Source organism: Malaclemys terrapin, chromosome 2 (genome assembly GCF_027887155.1).
Source record: "Malaclemys terrapin pileata isolate rMalTer1 chromosome 2, rMalTer1.hap1, whole genome shotgun sequence".
NCBI classification, from domain to species: Eukaryota; Metazoa; Chordata; order Testudines; family Emydidae; genus Malaclemys; species Malaclemys terrapin.
In genome coordinates this window covers 231,878,384-231,898,736 of record NC_071506.1, presented here as the reverse complement: position 1 = coordinate 231,898,736, position 20,353 = coordinate 231,878,384, and the positions used below count along the sequence as shown (strand labels likewise).

Genomic DNA, 20,353 nt, shown 5'->3' with positions numbered 1-20,353 from the left:
GCTTTGCCATATGACCTGCTATGTGATCTTGGACAAGACATTTAATGTCTCTTTCTGTATCTGTAAAAGTGTAACAATAGCAACGTTCTTCATGAGATTTTTATGAAGATTAGTTAAGGTTTGCAAAGCATTTTAGCTATCTTCTTTCCACCTCCAGTCCCTACAAAAAGCTCTTCTACAGTTAGATTGTAAGGTCTTCAGGGCAGTAGCTATCTTTTTGCTATCTGTTTGTATAATTTCTAGCACAAACAGGGCCCTGAACCTTGATTGCAGCCTTTAGGTGCTATTGCAGTACAAATAAATAATAACAACCACTACCACCTGTGACCAGAAACATTTAAGAAGTTTTAGTGAAGTGAATTCTTTTCCAGAGCTCCAAAGCATAGAGCATTTGTACATGTTGCATCATCCCTTTGGATGAATAGCATATAGCCAATGCAACAGGTGTGGGGAAGGGACCCTAACCCTGGTTCCTCAATGCCCACTTTTGGAGTTTTGCTCCTGCAAAGGGAGAGAAGTGCACCCTCTAGGTGGGAGCATTCCCTGTACTCAGAGGAACACAGGGATTGCAAATATGGCTGGCCATTGAACAATGCAGTGGAGGGACAGCAAAGCTCCTTTACACCCTTCCCAGCTCTCTAGTGTACCTGAACATGGGGTATCCACAACCTAACCCTAGAAAAATAGAGTACAATATTATACAGTATTTTTTGAGAAATAGTATATGGCCATGTAATTAAAAACAGTCACAACAGATACTCATGAGGGGGGAGTGACATCTCCTGAATTTTGAGAGCTTACCAATGCAATGGTAACATCCTTTTCATGTAGATTTCATGTGGAATAAATACTTTATTTCATTCATAGTAGATAAATGGGAGTGATGATATAGGGGGTAAGCTTCATCTAAGACTCAAAAGATTTCACAACACAGGTTGTTATTCTTGCAAAGGATTTGTAACAGATTCTGCTTTTCAACCCTGGGGTACCATGCTTTACACACTAGTGCACTGAAAGAATTCCTGCCAAGTGGCAAGTGAAGAAATCTCATGCTCCCAGGCACCGACCTTGGAGATCACTGGATGATAGGCAACGCCCCACAAGTTGATGTGTGAAGAGGAAGTGAAGCCTGGAGATTAGAGTTTGGAATGCTTCCAGTAAACTCTGAGAGTAGGGTGAGGCAAATGAAAGAAAACATCAAAGAAGATAATGGTGAAACTGTTAAGGTTTCATTAGAATCTCCTGCCCAAAATTTTTCAGTTCAATGGTGTTAATGCAATATAGTTAATTAATGGAAAGTTAAAACAGAGATTGTATTCACTTATGTATCATGATCAGTCATTTACCAATGTATCTAGTGAATCTAATAATTTACTATGATGCATGGAATATTTTATAGTTTTACATACATTAACTGATATTTGCAAAATTAATATCTTCCAATATTTTAGCATATCCCACTGTCCATTATATTACACTACTCACACACAGGACTGCCTCCACAAAGTCCTGCCACTTACTCCACTGATTAAGATACTTAACATATATCTAACTTTAAGCATGTTAGTCCACTAGCTTATGTATTTTGTTGAATCAAGACCTAAACTCTAAATCACTGGGAATCTTTCCAATGGGCTCTGGATCAGGACCTTAATCCTCAAGTACAGGAGTGATTTGCTTGAGTCAGCTTCACCCATGAAGTGGAAGAGGTCAACGTGTCATGGGAAAAGAGGAAAATAAGGGACAAAGATTACCACAAAGCTAGAGAGAAAATAAGAGGAAGTGAAATTAAATAACTGTTATTGCTAATTTTCTGACTTTTGTGAGTTTTCTGGGTTATTGGAATCTTAATTCAAAGTCAGGCTTGTAGCATTCATTTTAACAGATTTAATGATACAGTAATGCACAAAGGAAGAGAGACACATTGGTAAAATACATGAATGGCTAAATTCTCTCTGGTATAATTCCATTGGCTATAATGGAATTACACCATCAGAGAATATGGCTCATAATATACAAAATATATATTTTATCACATACCATTAGGCATAGATAAAGATTTTCTTTGTCACCTAAAACCCAGGAATAACATTTGTATTTGGCAGTTTGATAACAGTATAAATTGAACAGATGATAAGAATTGTCACTAGTACGCAGATCATAGTAAAAAATTATAAAATAGTATTATAAAACATTGGCATTAGGAGACTTCACTAAAATGATTTACATGCAATCTCATATAATCTGTGATAGATTTATAGAAATTTCAACTATAATTTTCAGAAAAACCAAACAAGGTGAATTATTTTCCTTTAACAGACACTGAGGGGGGGAAAAGTGAGCTTCTGTTTTGAAAAGCCCAAATTCTTACCTGATGATATGCTTGATAGATTATATCAAATACGAAAGCCTGAGGCATTTCACTTGCTCTGTACCTGGCACGTTCTAGTGAATGGTCTAAGGAACCATCTGCAGAGGAAGCAACAACAGTAGAGACGAGAGGACGGATTGCTCCTGCTGCCTAGGGAACAAAAAAAATCTTAAATATATACTTGGATGTTTATCTTAGCTAATTTCTGCACAGAGAACAAGCCAAAACAAATTTAACATATTAACCTCTATACACTCTGGGGCCCAGTGCTGCCAGGTGTTAAGCTCTTCTTGAGACATACTGAGCATCCCCCATTCCCAGTGACTTCAGAGCAGAGCTGGTGCAGTTTTGCTCTGCAGAGGTGGAGTAACTTATTACTGAAACAATAGTGGTATTTGCCTTAATCAACTTGACCTTCCATTAACAAAATTTGCTCTTGGTTGTGAGAGAGTGTCTCTCTTTGACTTCAGCTGGAACCTCACATGGGCATCTAATAGGAAAATACAACACAAAGCAGGTTTTGACAGATTTTTGTTTATTTTAGAAGAAATCAATTAATATTGCTGCTTTACCCTTCCTCCTCCAAACCACCTACTAATGAAGCAGGGAGGTGACAGCAAGTACTGTAATTATAGTTAGATAAAATTTATTCAATAAGTTGAGCCTTTTATGAGTTATCATAAAGAAATTTATTTAGTTCACTATTTTATGTGCACAGAGGGAAGACACATAATTGAGGTGAACCCCCAGTGCTTGAAGCCAGGTACCTGTGCATAAGATTACAAGGGGCAGCTCAAGGGGAGGGGACCGGAGGATCCAAATGACAGAAAAAGGATCTGAACAATTTTCTTGTGTGAAGAGCTTCCCTTCTTCATGAGAACAGGGAAGACAGGGCCCAAAAAGTTCTGCCTGGAGTAAAAGAAAGCCATTTTCTCATATCCCAGGGTATAATATGGCACCAGAAAGTCAGTAAATTAGCGATTTTCATTCTTAATCAATTAATCAGTAGGCTACCAAATCAACTCAGAAATAAAGATTTAGCAGATGTACTGAAGGGAACAATCCTGTTGAGATAGATGGACTAGATGATCTATGTCACTGGGTCTTTTCCATCTCTAATTTCTGATTCTAGGGTGCTGGATCATTATTCCTTGCTGGACATTTGGATAATGTTATATGTTTTGTCATGTTTTAATTGTCCACATACAAAAAAATTATAAAATTCAAAGGTCCTGGGGAAAAAGTCGTATGCAACCCACAACTTTTCCATAATTAGTTAAGTCTATTTAAATGTCTAATACAAGTTTTTCTGAAACAGTAATACCAGAAAAAAACAGATTTTGTCAAATAAGATTTCCCAGGCTCATGCAATATTATGTTATAATCTCTTTGTCAATCATGCAAGATTACATTCTAACCATAGGAACATAGGACTGGAAGGAACCTCATGAGTCACTGAATCCAGTCCCCTGCTAGTGCAGGCAACTCCATCATGCAATGCTGTTCATAAACATTATCAAGCTCTATCTTGACCAGTTAGGCTGATGCCCCCACTACTCCTATTGGAAGGCCATTCCAGAACCTTATTCTTCTGAGGCTAGAAACTTTGTTCTAACTTCCAGTCTACATTTGTTTGTGGCCAGTTTGTGCCAAGAGTGTCCATTACCTTAAATAGCTCTTCTTCTCTTCCTTCTTATCCCCTCAAGGTATTTAGAGAGAGCAATCACATCCTCTCTCAGCTTTCATTTTCCTAGGCTAACCGAGCAAGGTTTTTTAGTTTCCTCTCATAAGGTAGGCTCTCTGTTTCCCTGATCATCCTAGCAGCTCTTCTCTATACCTGCTCCATTTTGAATTCATTTTTCTTGAACATGGGTGACCAGGATTATACACAGTATTCCAGACCAGGTTTTACCAATGCTTTGGACAATGGGATTAATTTTTCCCTAGCTCAACTGGAAATACCTTGACTAACACACCCTGGGATTGCATTTGCCTTTTTCACAGCATCATCACAAAACCAGACCAATGTAATGCAATGTGGTTTACATAATCAGATCTCATAAATCAGACACACACTGAAAAAAAAATTGCGTAAAAAATTAAAACTGTATTCTTAAAAGCACTTTGAAACACTATTTTAACAACTGTTTTGTACACAGTATAAATTCATATTTAGAGTCTGTATCTGACAATCTAATTCGTTGATTCTAAAACCAAAAAATGACCAATATGATCATGTAGTCTGATCTCCTGAATAGCAGAAGCCAAAGAACTTCCCCAAAATAATTCAACAGTGAACCACATCTACCATGGTATTTGCTAGGTACCTAAAGTGAGACTGCTATAGCTGGACAGACTAGTTGATTCAAATTATTTTCACTCAGCTACAGAGCCAAGTATTATTTCCCGCAAGGAATTTTCAAGTTCTTGTGTGGATATAAATTGCTCAGATCTAGACTGTATCCATATCAGCAAGGAAAAAAACATGAATTTCAGCTGGCATCGCTCACTGCAGTTCTAGAAGTTCTCAAGTTATATGAACTGGACTCATGTTCTTCCTGGCTGAAGATCAGTTAAGAAGCACTGGTCTGCACTTTGTGGAAACTGTCAACGCTTGTCTTCAGGAGGACAAGCTGCCTTCTATCCTTAAGGAATCCATTATGAAGTTTCTGCTCAGGATGACTGTCTCGATGCTAACAGTCTTGCTAATTATAAATATGTCTATCCCCTCTTTTTGGGGAAAGATAGTGAAGAAGGTTGCAGTGGGACAATTGAACAAGTGTCTTGACCCTAGCCCATTGGATTTCTGATCTGAGTACATTCCAGAAATTGCAATGGTAGTATTGGTTTGGAGATGGAAGATGATAATGGAGTCTTATATGTCACAGAAGCATAGAATCATAGAATATTAGGGTTGAAAGATGATCAGAAGATCATCTAGTCCAATCCCCTGCTCAAAGCAGGACCAATTAAATCATCCCAGCCAGGGCTTTGTCAAGCCAGCCCTTAAAAACCTCTAAGGATGGAGATTCCACCACCTCCCTAGGTAACCCATTCCAGTGCTTCACCACCCTCTTAGTGAAATAGTGTTTCCTAATATCCAACCTAGACCTCCTCCCACTCAGGGCCGGCTCCAGGCACCAGGCAACCAAGCACATGCTTGGGGCGGCACCTGGTAAGGGGCGGCCAATCTTGGGGTGGCGGGGGGCAGCGCGGTGCGGGGCGCGGTGCTCGGGGGGTTCCGGCAGCGCGGCGCTCGGGGGGAGGGGGGGGGGGACTCGGCGGGGCGGTGCTTTTTTTTGCTGCTTGGGGCAGCAAAAAAGTTAGAGCCGGCCCTGCTCCCACTGCAACTTGAGGCCATTGCTCCTTGTTCTGTCATCTGCCACCACTGAGAACAGCTGAGCTCCATCCTCTTTGGAACCCCCCCTTCAGATAATTGAAGGCTGCTATCAAATCCCCACTCACTCTTCTCTTCTGCAGACTAAATAACCCCAGTTCCCTCAGCCTCTCCTCGTAAGTCATGTGCTCCAGTTCCCTAATCATTTTCGTTGCCCTCTGCTGGACTCTCCAATTTGTCCACATCCCTTCTGTAGTGGGAGGACCAAAACTGGATGCAATACTCCAGGTGTAGCCTCACCAGTGTGAAACAGAGGGGAATAATCACTTCCCTCGATCTGCTGGCAATGCTCCTACTAATACAACCCAATATGCCATTGGCCTTCTTGGCCTTCATGTCTGTCAATTGCTTACAATATTATTAATCAAAATGTATTGTGGGCATATTTTTGATCCTTAAAAGGGTTTGGTGGAAACACTCAAGGCTCTTTTATTTTTCTTTGCCAGAGATCCTAGAGGTAGTGTGGGAAATTGCTCATCTGCTTTAAGAGTTCTTTCTTGTGCTTTATATATCCTGCTCCACACAGACAAGAAACTAATAGGAAGGGCTGTAAAAGATATACTGAGGACACACAGCTTCACATCTTTATCTTGTCTGACCCAGATGGTGCAGTGGACCAATTCATCCCAACAGTTTACTCAAATTGGGGCGTGTTTAAGGCTCAGTCTCTGCAAAATTGACATTGTGTTAGTAGACAGAACCAAAGCAACTAGAAGTGATGACAGAAACCATAGCAGCACCTCTGATTTGCTACTTCGGTTACCAATTTGTAGGTGTTTGGCCTGGCTGCTTAGGTAGTAGGTTTGGCCAAGAGCACTTTAAATAAATAAGTAAATAAATAATGGTCTTGGGGAAAATAGTGTGACCTTTACTTTCAGGGGGGAACCTTGATACAGTTTCCCAAGTCTTTTTAGTAGTCTAAAGTCATAAATAGGCAGCCACTGGTTTTAAAATGGAGAGGGATCTTGTGCCAGCATGTTTTCTGTGCAGGGTCATTAACTCAAACTCATTAGTCCCTTGGATCCAGCAGAGCCTGAATTTGTTAACCTTTAGAACACTATGCAGCACTGATCTACATTCTTGGGCTTTTAATGAAGGCCGGGTTTGAGTTTTGAGGTGGTTAGTCATACACATCATTAATTATTATTAGTCAAGTACTATTTTCTAGTTGAGTTGACTTGTATGGGAAGTTTGCTTGACTTTCTTTAGCTTTTATTCTTTGTTTTTTATGTATTTAAAATATTTGTTAAAGCACTTAAAGTTACCGGGGCAGACACTTGAAAATAATCTAAATAAATAGATTTCTTGGTTTCACACAAGTATTGTTGTTCCTTTACATTAATTAGGTACCACTAAGCAGTTTTTCTTGGTCAAATCATTAGTAAAAAAAAATGAAGCCTGCCCCTTTTATCTCTCTTAGATCCAACCATTCACTTGGAATAATTCTAAATGTGCAGAGCACCTGCAATTTTCACTGACTTCAGTGGGAGCAAGTACTCAGTCTCTCTCAGCATCAAGCCCTATTTGTCTTCATAACAGTGTATCTGCTGACTAAACAAAAGATCAGTCTGTCTTTGGGTTCTTCTATCTTTAATAGCCTCATACCTAAAACTCATTTAAAATTTGCACTAATCCAAAACATTTATGGTCAAATTTTAAGGTCCGTATTCAGTATTTACTTAGTTGGAGTTTGAGTGAAAACAGAAGACAATAGCACATCTACAATATCCAAAGATACAATGGTGATTTAAGGGAGAGTAGGGAAGGATATGTACATCACATAGTCCAATGTAAACATGGTACTGTAAGTATTCTCATTGATTCACACTACCTCCTTCCATGAAACAACCACACAGTATCTGTCTCTTTTTATTGTTGTTACACTGGAAGCCGGAGCAGCTGAACATTTAGATATGCGTATTCAACAAATAAATAATTACATGCATGAATTTCATATTATCTTGAAATGTTATTCAATTCATGCACCAAATTAACGTAGGGTATGGGTGAGTGCACCATAAAGTCTTCCATCTTCCTAGCATCAATTTCAAACCATGGGCTTCAATCTTAGACCAACCCCAGGCTTACATAGTTCTGCAGTGGTATCAACGTTCAGTACAGGCAATATTTTTGACATATTTGTTTTTCTGGGATCTCATCTCCCAGCAAATACATAGTTCTGCCTAGCTATCCTTCTCCAGATTTCCCCCAGAATTTGCACTATGTTTCTAAGCTTCCTTTCTTATTTCAAGCAGCACGAGTGGAATACTGATCAGACCTGCATATTCCACAAGAGCTACATGCTAGAGCCTGAAAGAACATACACATTAGCACAATCAGTTTAAAAAGTCAAAACTTAAAGCAAATACAAGGCTTTTGCTCTCTGGAGCAATAATGATAACACCATATACTAAGAAAGTGAAACAAAAGGAAAGAAAGGAATTGGTGACACAATGCAAAATAACTTATACAGTATTTTTATAAAATACACATATTGAAAATCCATATATTATTTTAAAAAAAGAATTAATCTACATCTCATAGCCTGGTCTGTTTATCTGTATGAGTAGCTACTTTAAATAAGTATTCATTTATTCATTTGGATGTATACTACCAAAAAAAAATTAAAAAAAGAGAGAGAGAGATATCAGCCATCCATCCCAGGCTGTGGATGCCCTCGGCACTCTGTACACATTAAACACAGATTTGGTCTCAGAAAAATATACCCTAGCCAGAGCAAGTTATCAAAAAACAAAACAAAACAAAACCCTCCCAAAAAATCAAAACAAAACAAAAACATAACATCCAAACCACCAGAGTCCCCTCCACTACCCTGCCTCACAAATCTGTCCCTTCCTCATAGCCAGAGTAAAAATGGAACCTTTCAGCACCTCCTGAAAGTTAACAACTTTGAGTGATATGGACCAAGAAAGGAGTGAATTCCAAAGGCACAAAGCCCTAACAGAAGACACCAACTGCCAGGCCCAGAATAAAGAATTTGGGGGACACTGTGCACAATGCTTTAAAGAGGGTGCCCCCACACCCTCTTTAAAGCATCTCCGACCCATATATATCCCACCCCACACAGACCTCCGAATGCCCCTCCACCCCACATATACCTCAAAAACTCTCCACCATCCCCCAATTATCCTGCGACCCATATATATCCAGCCCCCACACACAATCCAGAACCCGGACATACACCCTGCTCACTGCAACCTCCAACACCTCAACTCCATTGGCCACAGCCCCGCAAATCCCCCACTCAACCTGAACATCTTGGTCCCCAACCCCACCACCCCGAATGCCCCCACAGCTCTCACAACTCACCCTTTAATGCTCAACACCACATTCTCCCCCAGCCCCTCAACTCCCGCCCTCCAACCCCAATACTCACCACTCACCACACAGCCCAACAACAACTTTCCTCAGTCCTCCTCCCCACCCTGAGGACCTTCCTGGCCTCTCACTGGCAACCTGCCTTCCCCACCCACCCCAGCTTAGCTCAGTTCTTCATTCCCATCCTGGGCTAAGTAGCTCCTCCCAATCCTGGCTGCCCACCTTCACTTTATCCTATTGCCCACCCTGCACTCACATGGCCCTACATCACTCAGGTTTGGCCCATCTGCCCCTCCATCATGATAGAGGAGAGGCTGGGCCAAGTCTGAGTGAGTGGTATTACAATCTGGTGCTAGGGATCGCAGCACCACTCAGGTTTTATTTTGCTTTTTTATTGCCAGTGGTCAGAGGTCCTCCTGAGATGGAGGCCCTGCGCAAGTGCATTGAGTGCACACTGTTTAATCCAAGCCTGACAGCTGCAGAAGCCTGGTCTCAGAAGAAAGGCAGTATCTTAGGCCCTGATCCTGCAAGCGGACCACAGATGCCCATGCAGAGTCCCACTGAAGTCCACCTGTACAAATCAGCTTGTTGTGTTGAGGCTTTAGGTAGGTGGTTCACAGGCCATTTAGGCCCGTTAGCAGGGGCGGCTCCAGGTACCAGCACACCAAGCGCATGCCTGGGGCAGCAAGCCGTGAGGGGCGGCCTGTCGGTCGCTGTGGGGGCAGCAGTCAGGGAGCCTTCGGCAGCATGCCTGCGGGAAGTCCGCCAGTCCCGCGGCTTTGGCGGCGGGTACAACGAAGCTGCAGGACCAGTGGACCTCCCGCAGGCATGCCGCCGAATCCGTGTTACCAGCCGGACCTCCCGCAGGCGCACCGCCGAAAGCCGTCTGACTGCCGTGTTTGGGGCGGCAAAATACATAGAGCTGCCCCTGCCCGTTAGTTTGCAGCATCAGACCATAAAGTGAGGACTCTTCTGATTCTGTATTCTGACACCCCTGCTCTCCTTTTTTCCTGCTAGCAATTGTTTCCACTCTACTATCTAGCTTCATATCTCCTAGCACTCATTCTCCTTCCACCTTAAATCTCCCTCGGCTAGATCTACCAATCCAAAGCATATCTTATATCTATTTTAATCATGTTTTAATATTTAATAATAGGCTCTTCAATCTACCAGAGAAAGTATAACATGATTCAATGGCCAGAAGTTGTCTGAATTACACAAATTCAGACTAGAAATAAGGTGCACATTTTTAACAGTGAAAGTAATTTACCTTTGGAACAAATTTACTAAGGGTTGCAGTAGATTCTTCGTCGCTGATCATTTTAAAATCCAGATTGGATGTTTTGCCAAAAGATCTGCTCTAGGAATTATTTTAGAGAAGTTCTATACCCTGTCTTATACGGAAGATCAAACTAGATGATCACAAAGGTGCCTTCTGGCCTTGGAATCCATAAATCTATGTTAATAGATGAGTTTCAGATTTTTAATACACAGACTAGATCTGATGTCAATTCATGTATATCAAGATTATGAATGACAATTTAACAACAGGAAAACTTTAACCATCTATACATTTCTTAGTGTTAACATATCTTAATATTAACATTTTTAGCAGAACATGCTGATTTCTTTAATCAGAGAGTTATTCTCTGACAAGTCCTTTGGCATGGAAACAGAGTTCTGAAAATTTTGCATTACATTGCCTTAAAAAGAAATAAACTTTCTGTCTTCATACATATAGACCCAGAATTTAGAAGTATATTTAAATCACTTAAAATGAGATAATCTCTTTGAAGCTTTATACTGAAATCAGTTGGGACAGTCAGACACAAGACAAATAAATTCATGGTGCAATATCATTGAAGTCAACGGAACAGTGTTGAGGGTGAATTTGGCCCCGTATGTCCACTAAGCTTAAAAAAGCTTAATTTAGTAGAAATGCAAGTGACTTTATTTTAGTCTTCAGTGAATATAAGAGTCACATAAAAGTGCTGTTCAAATAAACAGCTCAGATTAATAACATATATGAATGTAGATGGGCTAGATATAGATCCAACAATTTACAAAGCTGTGGTAGAATTTTTGATTAGGTGAAAGATTATTTGCAAATTATCAAATACTTCTGTCTCTTTGGGATTTAGCCTAAATTAGTTCTGGATATGAGCCAGATGAAACTGCTCAAAATCACTGTGATTAATTTCTTCTCAACCTAATCTATCAAACTGTTTCCACATGTTAATACATGGAAAATATTCTGTTACACAAATCAAATGACTTGCAATGGCGGGCATTCACAGCTACATACACTTTCAAAAACAGAAATGAAAGCAATACCTATGGATCTGTGCATGACACAGGTAAAAACATGCACATCTATTCAGACATCTGCAGTCAAGCTAATTATATCTGTAGTAATCAACGTGCTTCAGCCACATATAGTAATTACTATTCCAGTTAGCAGGGCTGTCTTCAGTGAATGACTGCTTACTCCAAATTTATAGAATAGCATCTTCAAAGCTAAACCAACCACTGGTAATTATGAGATTAAAATATTTCACATATTTAATGGCATATTCCTTTTAAATCTTCTGCGTTTGTGAACCTGAAATGGAGAATGTATTAATGAAACAGAGTCCTATAAATAGCTTTGGAAGAACTCCTCTAATCACTTTATTACACACAGCTGGTTGGTTTACAGTAATTTAAGATATTGGGTCTCACTGTATCATATTTTATGCTTCTTTTTCTTAAAAGCACTTTCCCCAAATATCCAGTTGTTATTAAGGGTAACGTCCTACTTCATCTGCAGACTCAAGACCATGACCTAGCAGAAATGGCATGGTTCCGCCGCAGGAAAGTAGAAGAGCATGATTTCGGGAATCCTACTGAAGGGATCCTTACTCTTGCACCATTGCGGCTCCATGTACCCCAGTGTATAGGTGAGGTTAGAGAATATGGTTCAGGTAGAAGATATGACTGCACAAACTCTCCCAGCCATTCTCCTCCTTGAAGTGCACCAGCTGCTGGGGCTACTACAACCCTAAGACTGCAGCAGCTGGTATGGAACAGAAGATTAGAGCTGTGCAAATAAATGATTTTTTGGTTTGCTGGCAGTCCTGAATTTTTTTAATTGTTTCAGGTCAAACTAAACAATTAATTTAATCCAAAATGAAATGTTTCACTTCAGTTTCATAGAATATCAGGGTTGGAAGGGACCTCAGGAGGTTATCTAGTCCAACCCCCTGCTCAAAGCAGGACCAATCCCCAGACAGATTTTTGCCCCAGATCCCTAAATGGCCCCCTTAAGTTTAGCAGGCCAATGCTCAAACCACTGAGCTATCCTTCCCCTTTTCAATTTTCTAAATAAAACTGAAGACATATTTTGAAACAATTATTTTGAATTAAAAAATTCTAAACATTTTGTTTCAAAAACATCAAAAGGAAACATTCTGACTTTTTCCTGGAAATTATTTTTGCTACCTCCCTTTTCCCTCAGACATGAACAATTCAATGAAACCAACCCAAATTAGCAACACATTTCAGTTTTGCTGAATCTGCATTTTTAGTCAAAAAGTGTTGGCTGAAAAGTTTTGCCCTGCTCTAGATATTCTTTTCCCCGCAGAGAAGTCTAATGCCAGGTTAAGGATTCGGTTTTACTAAAGATTTGACTGAGAGGAGCCACGAGCTTTATTTTTATTTTAAAAATGGAAGAAAAATCTTAATTGCCTTCTGTTAAATATGTGAGTTTCTAACTGAAACTTACTTTGAGAATGTAGAGCAGAATATCAATTATTCACATTAATGACTGGAAGAGACACTGTTAATTTCAGAATTTGATGAAACAGTGTTGCATGTCCAATTCTAGTTTTACCTGATATATGTGTATTGACCACTTTTATCTATCAATCTAGAACCCAGGGACGGGACTGTTAGAAAAACTGGCATGAAACTGGGTTTGAAACATTGAGTGTGCTCCGAGAAAGACATTAAACATACCCTTTAGTCAGACAAAGATAGGGTCCACTAGAACACGTGCAAGGAGTTTTGAACAGTAGGCGAATGGTTGGTATGCTAAAATGTACATAATTTCCTTAAAGTCTGTTTACCCAGCTGGGTAAGGACAATGGTGGAACTCACTGAAACTGGACATATGTGAATCTTAAACCAACATCAGGAAGGAAGAAGTTATGATTGTGTTTATTCCTAACTGCAGAAGAGGTCTGTTTAATCAGAAACTTAATATACACTTTGATCCAATACTACCCAGCTGACACCATGAGGTAGATTGAATGGACTTTAAAAAGACAGGATGGTTTAAACAAATGTAATGTAAATTTATGACACCATGACTCTTCTAATGAGGTCACCTTTATCACTGCATTATACTGAATTGAGTAATGGAGGAAAGGACACCTATATCAAGAGATGTCAGAACCCACATTAGTTCTAACAAGCTGGGAATTGAGAAGACTCTAGCAGAAACTGATGATCCTTAATTGGGTTTCCTTAGCTTTCTTCTTGTACATAGTTATATATTAAAGTCATAAGAATAAAACTAACTTATCTCTCTCTGTAAAATGCCAGTAAATAGCATTATGATTTATTCTAAAATACACTAGATTCTGAATATTTAATCTGAGAAAAGTAATAATAAGGGTGTGAAAATGGGGGTGGGGAGAGCTATCTGTACAACTTATAAATTCTGCTTGATATTATGAAGTTGTTACTATGAAAATTGCTATCACTTAATGCCCTATGTAAATGTGGAATCCACCACTGCTGGCAGAGCCTACAACAGGTAGAATCATCATAGAATCATAGAATATCAGGGTTGGAAGGGACCTCAGGAGGTCATCTAGTCCAACCCCCTGCTCAAAGCAGGACCAATTCCCAACTAAATCATCCCAGCCAGGGCTTTGTCAAGCCGGACCTTAAAAACCTCCAAGGAAGGAGATTCCACCACCTCCCTAGGTAACGCATTCCAGTGCTTCACCACCCTCCTAGTGAAACAGTGTTTTCTAATATCCAACCTAGACCTCCCCCACTGCAACTTGAGACCATTGCTCCTTGTTCTGTCATCTGCCACCACTGAGAACAGCCAAGCTCCATTCTCTTTGGAACCCCCCTTCAGGTAGTTGAAAGCAGCTATCAAATCCCCCCTCATTCTTCTCTTCTGGAGTCTAAACAATTCCAGTTCCCTCAGCCTCTCCTCATAAGTCATGTGCTCCAGATCCCTAATCATTTTTGTTGCCCTCCGCTGGACTCTTTCCAATATTTCCACATCCTTCTTGTAGTGTGAGGCCCAAAACTGGACACAGTACTCCAGATGAGGCCTCACCAATGTCGAATAAAGGTGAATGATCATGTTCCTCTATCTGCTGGCAATGCCCCTACTTATACAGCCCAAAATGCCGTTAGCCTTCTTGGCAACAAGAGCACACTGTTGACTCATATCTAGCTTCTTGTCCACTGTGACCCCTAGGTCCTTTTCTGCAGAACTATTACCTAGCCATTCGGTCCCTAGTGTGTAGCAGTGCATAGGATTCTTCCGTCCTAAGTGCAGGACTCTGCACTTGTCCTTGTTGAACCTCATCAGGTTTTTTTCTGGCCCAATCCTCTAATTTGTCTAGGTCCCTCTGTATCCGATCCCTACCCTCCAGTGTATCTACCACGCCTCACAGTTCAGTGTCATCTGCAAACTTGCTGAGAGTGCAGTCCACACCATCCTCCAGATCATTAATAAAGATATTAAATAAAACCGGCCCCAGGACCGACCCTTGGGGCACTCCGCTTGAAACCGGCTGCCAACTAGACATGGAGCCATTGATCACTACACACCAGGCTGAGGACAATGGGGAGTACTTAACTTTAACAATTATGCTTTTATCTGACAATAGCTATGCTAAGGGAGTTTGCTCCAGCTGGGAGCACTTTCTGGGTGTCTCTCTGAGAGTCCATTTATAACCTTTTGCTTTGGTCATCTGTCTCTTTGTTCATGCTCTCCATTCCTCCTCCTATCTTAAGGGTGAGCTGGGGAGGAATCAGAAGGCTAATACTTTTGGGTGTAGTTCTCGGAGATGGTGTGTTTAAGCTACCAGGGGAGCAGGAGGGGCAGAGGTAGGGTTGCCAAACCCTCCAGGATTGGCCTGGTGTGTCCTGGAATCGGCATTGATCTCCCAGTGACTGTTGAAAGCAATCCAGGAGATTTTAATAGGATATTTAAAGAAAATGACATTACATCATGTTGGGGGAAAAAATATCCGGGAATAGCTTCAGTCACAGTTGGCAACCCTAGGCAGAGGGGGAAGTGTCAGCATTGTTCCAAGTCTCCATGCAGAAGACTGCATGGCTGCAGCTGTCAGTACAAGGTGCTGCATGGGGGATCTGCACCCAGAGACACCTGGAGAGTGTACCTAAGGACCCTAAAACAGGGACAGTAACTAGGCTCTGTTCAGATGCCAGAGGCTTAAAACCCAGGGATTCAATGACTGGATCACCTCACAGCAGTCTGGTGAGCTGCATCTGTGACAAAGGATTTTCAAAGAAAATGGAAATCTGCATTCAAAAAACGCAGAGAAAGGAGAGAGAGAGAGAGATAATGCTCCAATGCATCTGTTAGTCTGTAAGATCTCTTAGTCACTTTCTGAGTGAGTGAGTGAGTGAGTGAGAGAGAGAGAGAGAGAGAGGGTGTGTGTGTGTGTGTGTGTGTGTGTGTGTGTGTGTGTGTAAAAACCATGAAAGGCTGCAATTTTTCAGATGAGCAGCATCCAAAGAGGGCCCGAGGATACCAGTGCAGGCAAAGGAGGATCAAACAACCAACGGGATTGATATGGCTGGAATGCTAAATATCACCTAGTAATTTGGGCATTTTCTATCTTTCATGTTATTCTTCCAAGTGAGTCGATGGTGGTTGGCAATTAGCACAAAATCTAATTTTCGAAGACATCAGAAAAAACCCTCAAAAAGCCATTTCATACACAGGGATCCTTGCCCTATCATGGAGTATTCTCTTTTCTCTTGGGAACAGCTTTCTACTCTTATTGTTTCACATCTTCAGATCTGTTCTTCACCCAGTCTTGCACCTGTTTGCAGTTTAGAAAAGAGACACCTGTTTGAAAATAGTTTCCAAAAGCCCAGATTCTATACAGTAGGGGAAGAACAGAAGCACTTCTTCATCTCTATAAAATTCTGAGTTTCCTACCTTATCATGGACTCTCCGGTTTGACTCCCATCCTAAACAAGGGCTTGGAACAGAAGGGGGTTCTAATGCTTTTAAGCAGCTTTGTGAATCTCATCAACTGTCTCTTCACCTTCTGAAGTCTCACAGCCTCTTCTCATACCCTTTGGTCGTCTTGTCTCTTCTGTTTGTAGATTCCCATTGCCTTTCTCCTTTCTGGCTTCTTTCTCCTAAACCTGCTGCGTCAACACGCACTGTGTGAGTTCTGTGCACATACTCTATGCACATGGAATTGGGGAGACCTCCTTCATCAGGCCTATCCTAATTCCTACTCACCTCTCTCCTATATACAAGGGGAGACTCAAGTATAAAAACCAAAGAAAGGCTTGATTCTACACTCTAATATTGTACATGAAAGCTATTGGTTTGACTTTCAGGAAATTACCTACTACTCATTTTTGTACAAATGCAGCAGCTCATTTTTATGAGACAGAATGAGATGCAATGCAGATCAGAAGGCAAGTTCAAGCCGTAAGGCTGTTAAACTCTTGAACAATGGAGTTGCACCTATTGATAAAATAGCAAACTTCAGAAGTATAGTCAAGCCATCATGAGCTACTATTTAAAGTGGTCACCATCACCAACTAAATAACTGACAGCAATTATTACACATTGATATGACCTATGCTGCCACACAGGGGTAAAAGACCCCACTATGTATGTCCCTGCATGGCCTCCCCCACTGGGTGCAGAAGAGTGGAAGTGGAAGAGAAAGGGCATAGCCTTGACTCCATTCCTCAAATGCTCTGGCAAGCCCAGATGAGCCAACTCTGTGAAACAGTAATCTCCTACTGATATGGGCAGCCTACTACCTCTAGGAGCAAAGGGGCAGTAAGAAAGGAACCAAGCTATATGCATAGAACATATGCCTAAGTGTAGGGCTTGGTCAATTTACCTGACACCACTATTCCAAAAGCTAAGCCGATTACTCAGGAGTGAAAACTCTCTCTGAGGCCACTCCACTTTTTCCTAAAGGCCACATTTCCTTCAATTTAAAAGAATAAAAGAGATTTGTAGTTTTATTTTGGGGTGGGGTGCAAGAGAAGACTGAATTGTAACATACTGTTCATTTACTTTCCACTTAATAAATGTTAAAAGGATGTAACTTCCTTCTAAGGCTGACTGAATAGCAGGAAAAAATGTCAAAAACATTGTTCAACAATTTTTCCACTAACTGTCTAACTAGTTATTTGCTGAGTAGCATTTTACCAGCTATGTCAATTTAAAAAACTGATTCATGAGGCACATACATTGTCATATGGCATCAGGCTCTAAGGAGTTAGTGGAGAGATGCTATGGTGCTGTGTACTTCCCCAGGTGCAGAGCAGTGGAGCTCCTCTCCTCAGGGCCGGCGCTTCCACTAGGCGACCCTAGGCGGTCGCCTAGGGCAGCAGGATTTGGGGGGCGGCATTTTGCCGTCCTCAGTGGCAATTGGGTGGCAGGGGTCCTTCCACTCCGTGTCTTCAGGGCGCTTCGGCGGCGGGTCCTTCACTTGCTCTGGGACCCGCCACCGAAGCGCCCTGAAGACACGGAGCGGAAGGACCCCCGCCGCCAAATGCTCTGAGGAGGAGCGCTGCCGCCTAGGGCGGCAAAAACCCTGGCGCCGCTCCTGCCTCTCCTGTACACATGTGAAGTTCCACAAGGGGAGAAAAGGAGGAGATCACTTCACAGCAACTTAGGAGGTGTTCAGAAGCATTGCTCCTCTCCTGCAAGGAAGAATCTTTTTGCACCCTGGGCCTGACAGAAAACCAACTGAGGTTAATTAAGAGTCTTTACACTGTTTCACTGTTTTCAGTGGAAGCCCTTACAATGTATGCAGAAGTTCCCACAGACCTGGGCTCCTTGAGTGATGTGTGAGTAGGCTCCATACACAAATACTATCCAATAATGTACTGAGATCCAACTTTCTCTGCTGTCTATATATAAAGCAAAAATTGTCATCAAGCATTTTATTAAGCATATTTTCCCTCAAATCCTAGTTTCTTCAGTGCGTCACAGTGGCCGCTGCTGAAAATTGATCCATCACCATACATTTTTCCTTCAACTGATTCAATTTGTTCTCTGACAAATTCATCTTATCTTCAGACTCTTGCTAATTATGAACATAAGGATTTTTTCTTTGAAGACTATTGAAAACTACAGTTATTCATTAAATTAATTACAGTCTACCTTGTAATTCTGAGAATGAACCTTCTACTTTGAGTTAGAGAAGGGATGAAAATCAGGTTTATAATCAAATCTAGTTGCAAATTTAACTACAGACAGGAACAAAGAGAGACTCTTTCTCGCTGTAATATGATTTTTCCAATAATGATAGGTTTTTCCTTTTATTTTAATTTTAAACATTTTTTGGTGATACTGTTTAAAACATTGGCAATGAGATATTGCTAGGGGCTTTGGATTGCTGCCTTCTTCAGCTTCTACCATCCCCAGCTTTTACTGGCAATGAAGAATTTGTTTCTAGAAACGTATCATTTTACTTATAAATTGCCCCCCAAAAACATAAATGGATTTAATTGGTTACAAAGCTACATAATAAGGGGATTGTTTCAGAGAATTAATTTATTAAGGCATAATTTATTATTTTTGGATAAGCTGAACATTTTGAATCCTACAGGCAAATAACAAACTGATTAGTAAATGTAATAAAGTAATTTATTTGTCTGACAAGTAGAATTAAGGAGTGCAATCCCCTATTTGATCAATTGCCATTTTAAGAACATTAAAACCTCATACAGTTACACTATCTATATGGTATGCAGATGAACAACAGTGTAGTATTATCCTTATTGCATTACTGATTTAACGTTTCTGCCAGATTTTGTATCAGAAAAGCTTTTACACATAATGTAAGAGGAAATAATTACATTCTGTTATGAAACACTGAGGAGCTGATTCCTGTAGATATGGTAAGAACATGATTACAAGAGAGAACAGAAGAGGGTAACTTCTCTCTGATATTCTGAAACTATGACAATTTTGAGATGGAAAGTCCATGGCTGTCCAGTGATTTCCTCAAAATGAAGTGTAGCTGTTAGATGAAGATAACTTCCCACCACCCCACCCCACAACTAGGGGAGTTTGCCAGATTCTATTACAAAGGCTTCTGTTACACAATTTGAAGGTCCTTTCAGGTCCTCAGATGCTCCTATGCTGACAGGTAGCAAGGGAAGCCAAGAGCTTCTTCGGTCAAATTCTCTGCTGGCATAACTCGACTGAGTTAAGTGAAGCTATGCCAGTAGAGAAAGTAGCTGTTTTATCATTTGTTCCTGGTTAGGAGGCATATATTTAGAAACGTCAGAAATTAAATATATGAAAGTGGGACAAAACAGCTCCTCTTCCTTGCTGCTCCAAACAAAGAACATAAGAACGGCTATACTCAGTCAGACCAAAGGTCCATCTAGCCCAGTAACCTGTCTCCTGACAGTGGCCAATGCCAGGTGCCCCAGAGGGAATGAACAGAACATTCAAGTGATCCATACCTTGTTGCCCATTCCCAGTTTCTGGCAAACATCCCTGCCCATCCTGGCTAATAGCCATTGATGGACCTAACCATCATGAACTTATCTAGTTCTTTTTTTAACCCTGTTATAGTCTTGGCCTTTACAACATCCTCTGGCAAGAAGTTCCACAGGTTGACTGTGCGTTGTTTGAAAAAATACTTCCTTTTGTTTCTTTTAAACCTGCTACCTATTAAAAGACACTAGACAGCCAAGGAGCAACTTATAAATACCTAAAATAGATTGGATATACATTAGAAAAGGAAGACTATGTCAGACACGGGAAACAGATGATTACATGGGCTAGCCCAGAGCAGTAGCAAATTGGGGATTGGTTATCTCCTGGCAGGGGATGATCAGACAAACCAGGGCACATTGACTGGTGAAGAAAATGTTTATAAAGGTTGCCTTTGTCCCGTACTCAACTTATTTGGAATAATTATGCAGCTAGATACTATAATCACCCTAGAAGAAAATTAGTGAGAAAAAAAATCATTCACTGGATTACA

The 20,353-nt window shown here is 40.8% G+C and overlaps 1 protein-coding gene across 2 annotated transcripts in view; it reads right to left on the bottom strand.

The window, feature by feature from the left end:
• The window catches only part of CRPPA (CDP-L-ribitol pyrophosphorylase A), a 185,638-nt gene that overhangs the window by 141,602 nt on the left and 23,683 nt on the right, over nucleotides 1-20,353 (bottom strand). For both annotated transcript variants that reach the window (XM_054020279.1, XM_054020278.1), the window contains exon 3: nucleotides 2,372-2,521. In XM_054020279.1, coding sequence (XP_053876254.1) covers nucleotides 2,372-2,521 — 150 coding nt within the window. The remainder of the gene's footprint in view (nucleotides 1-2,371; nucleotides 2,522-20,353) is intronic.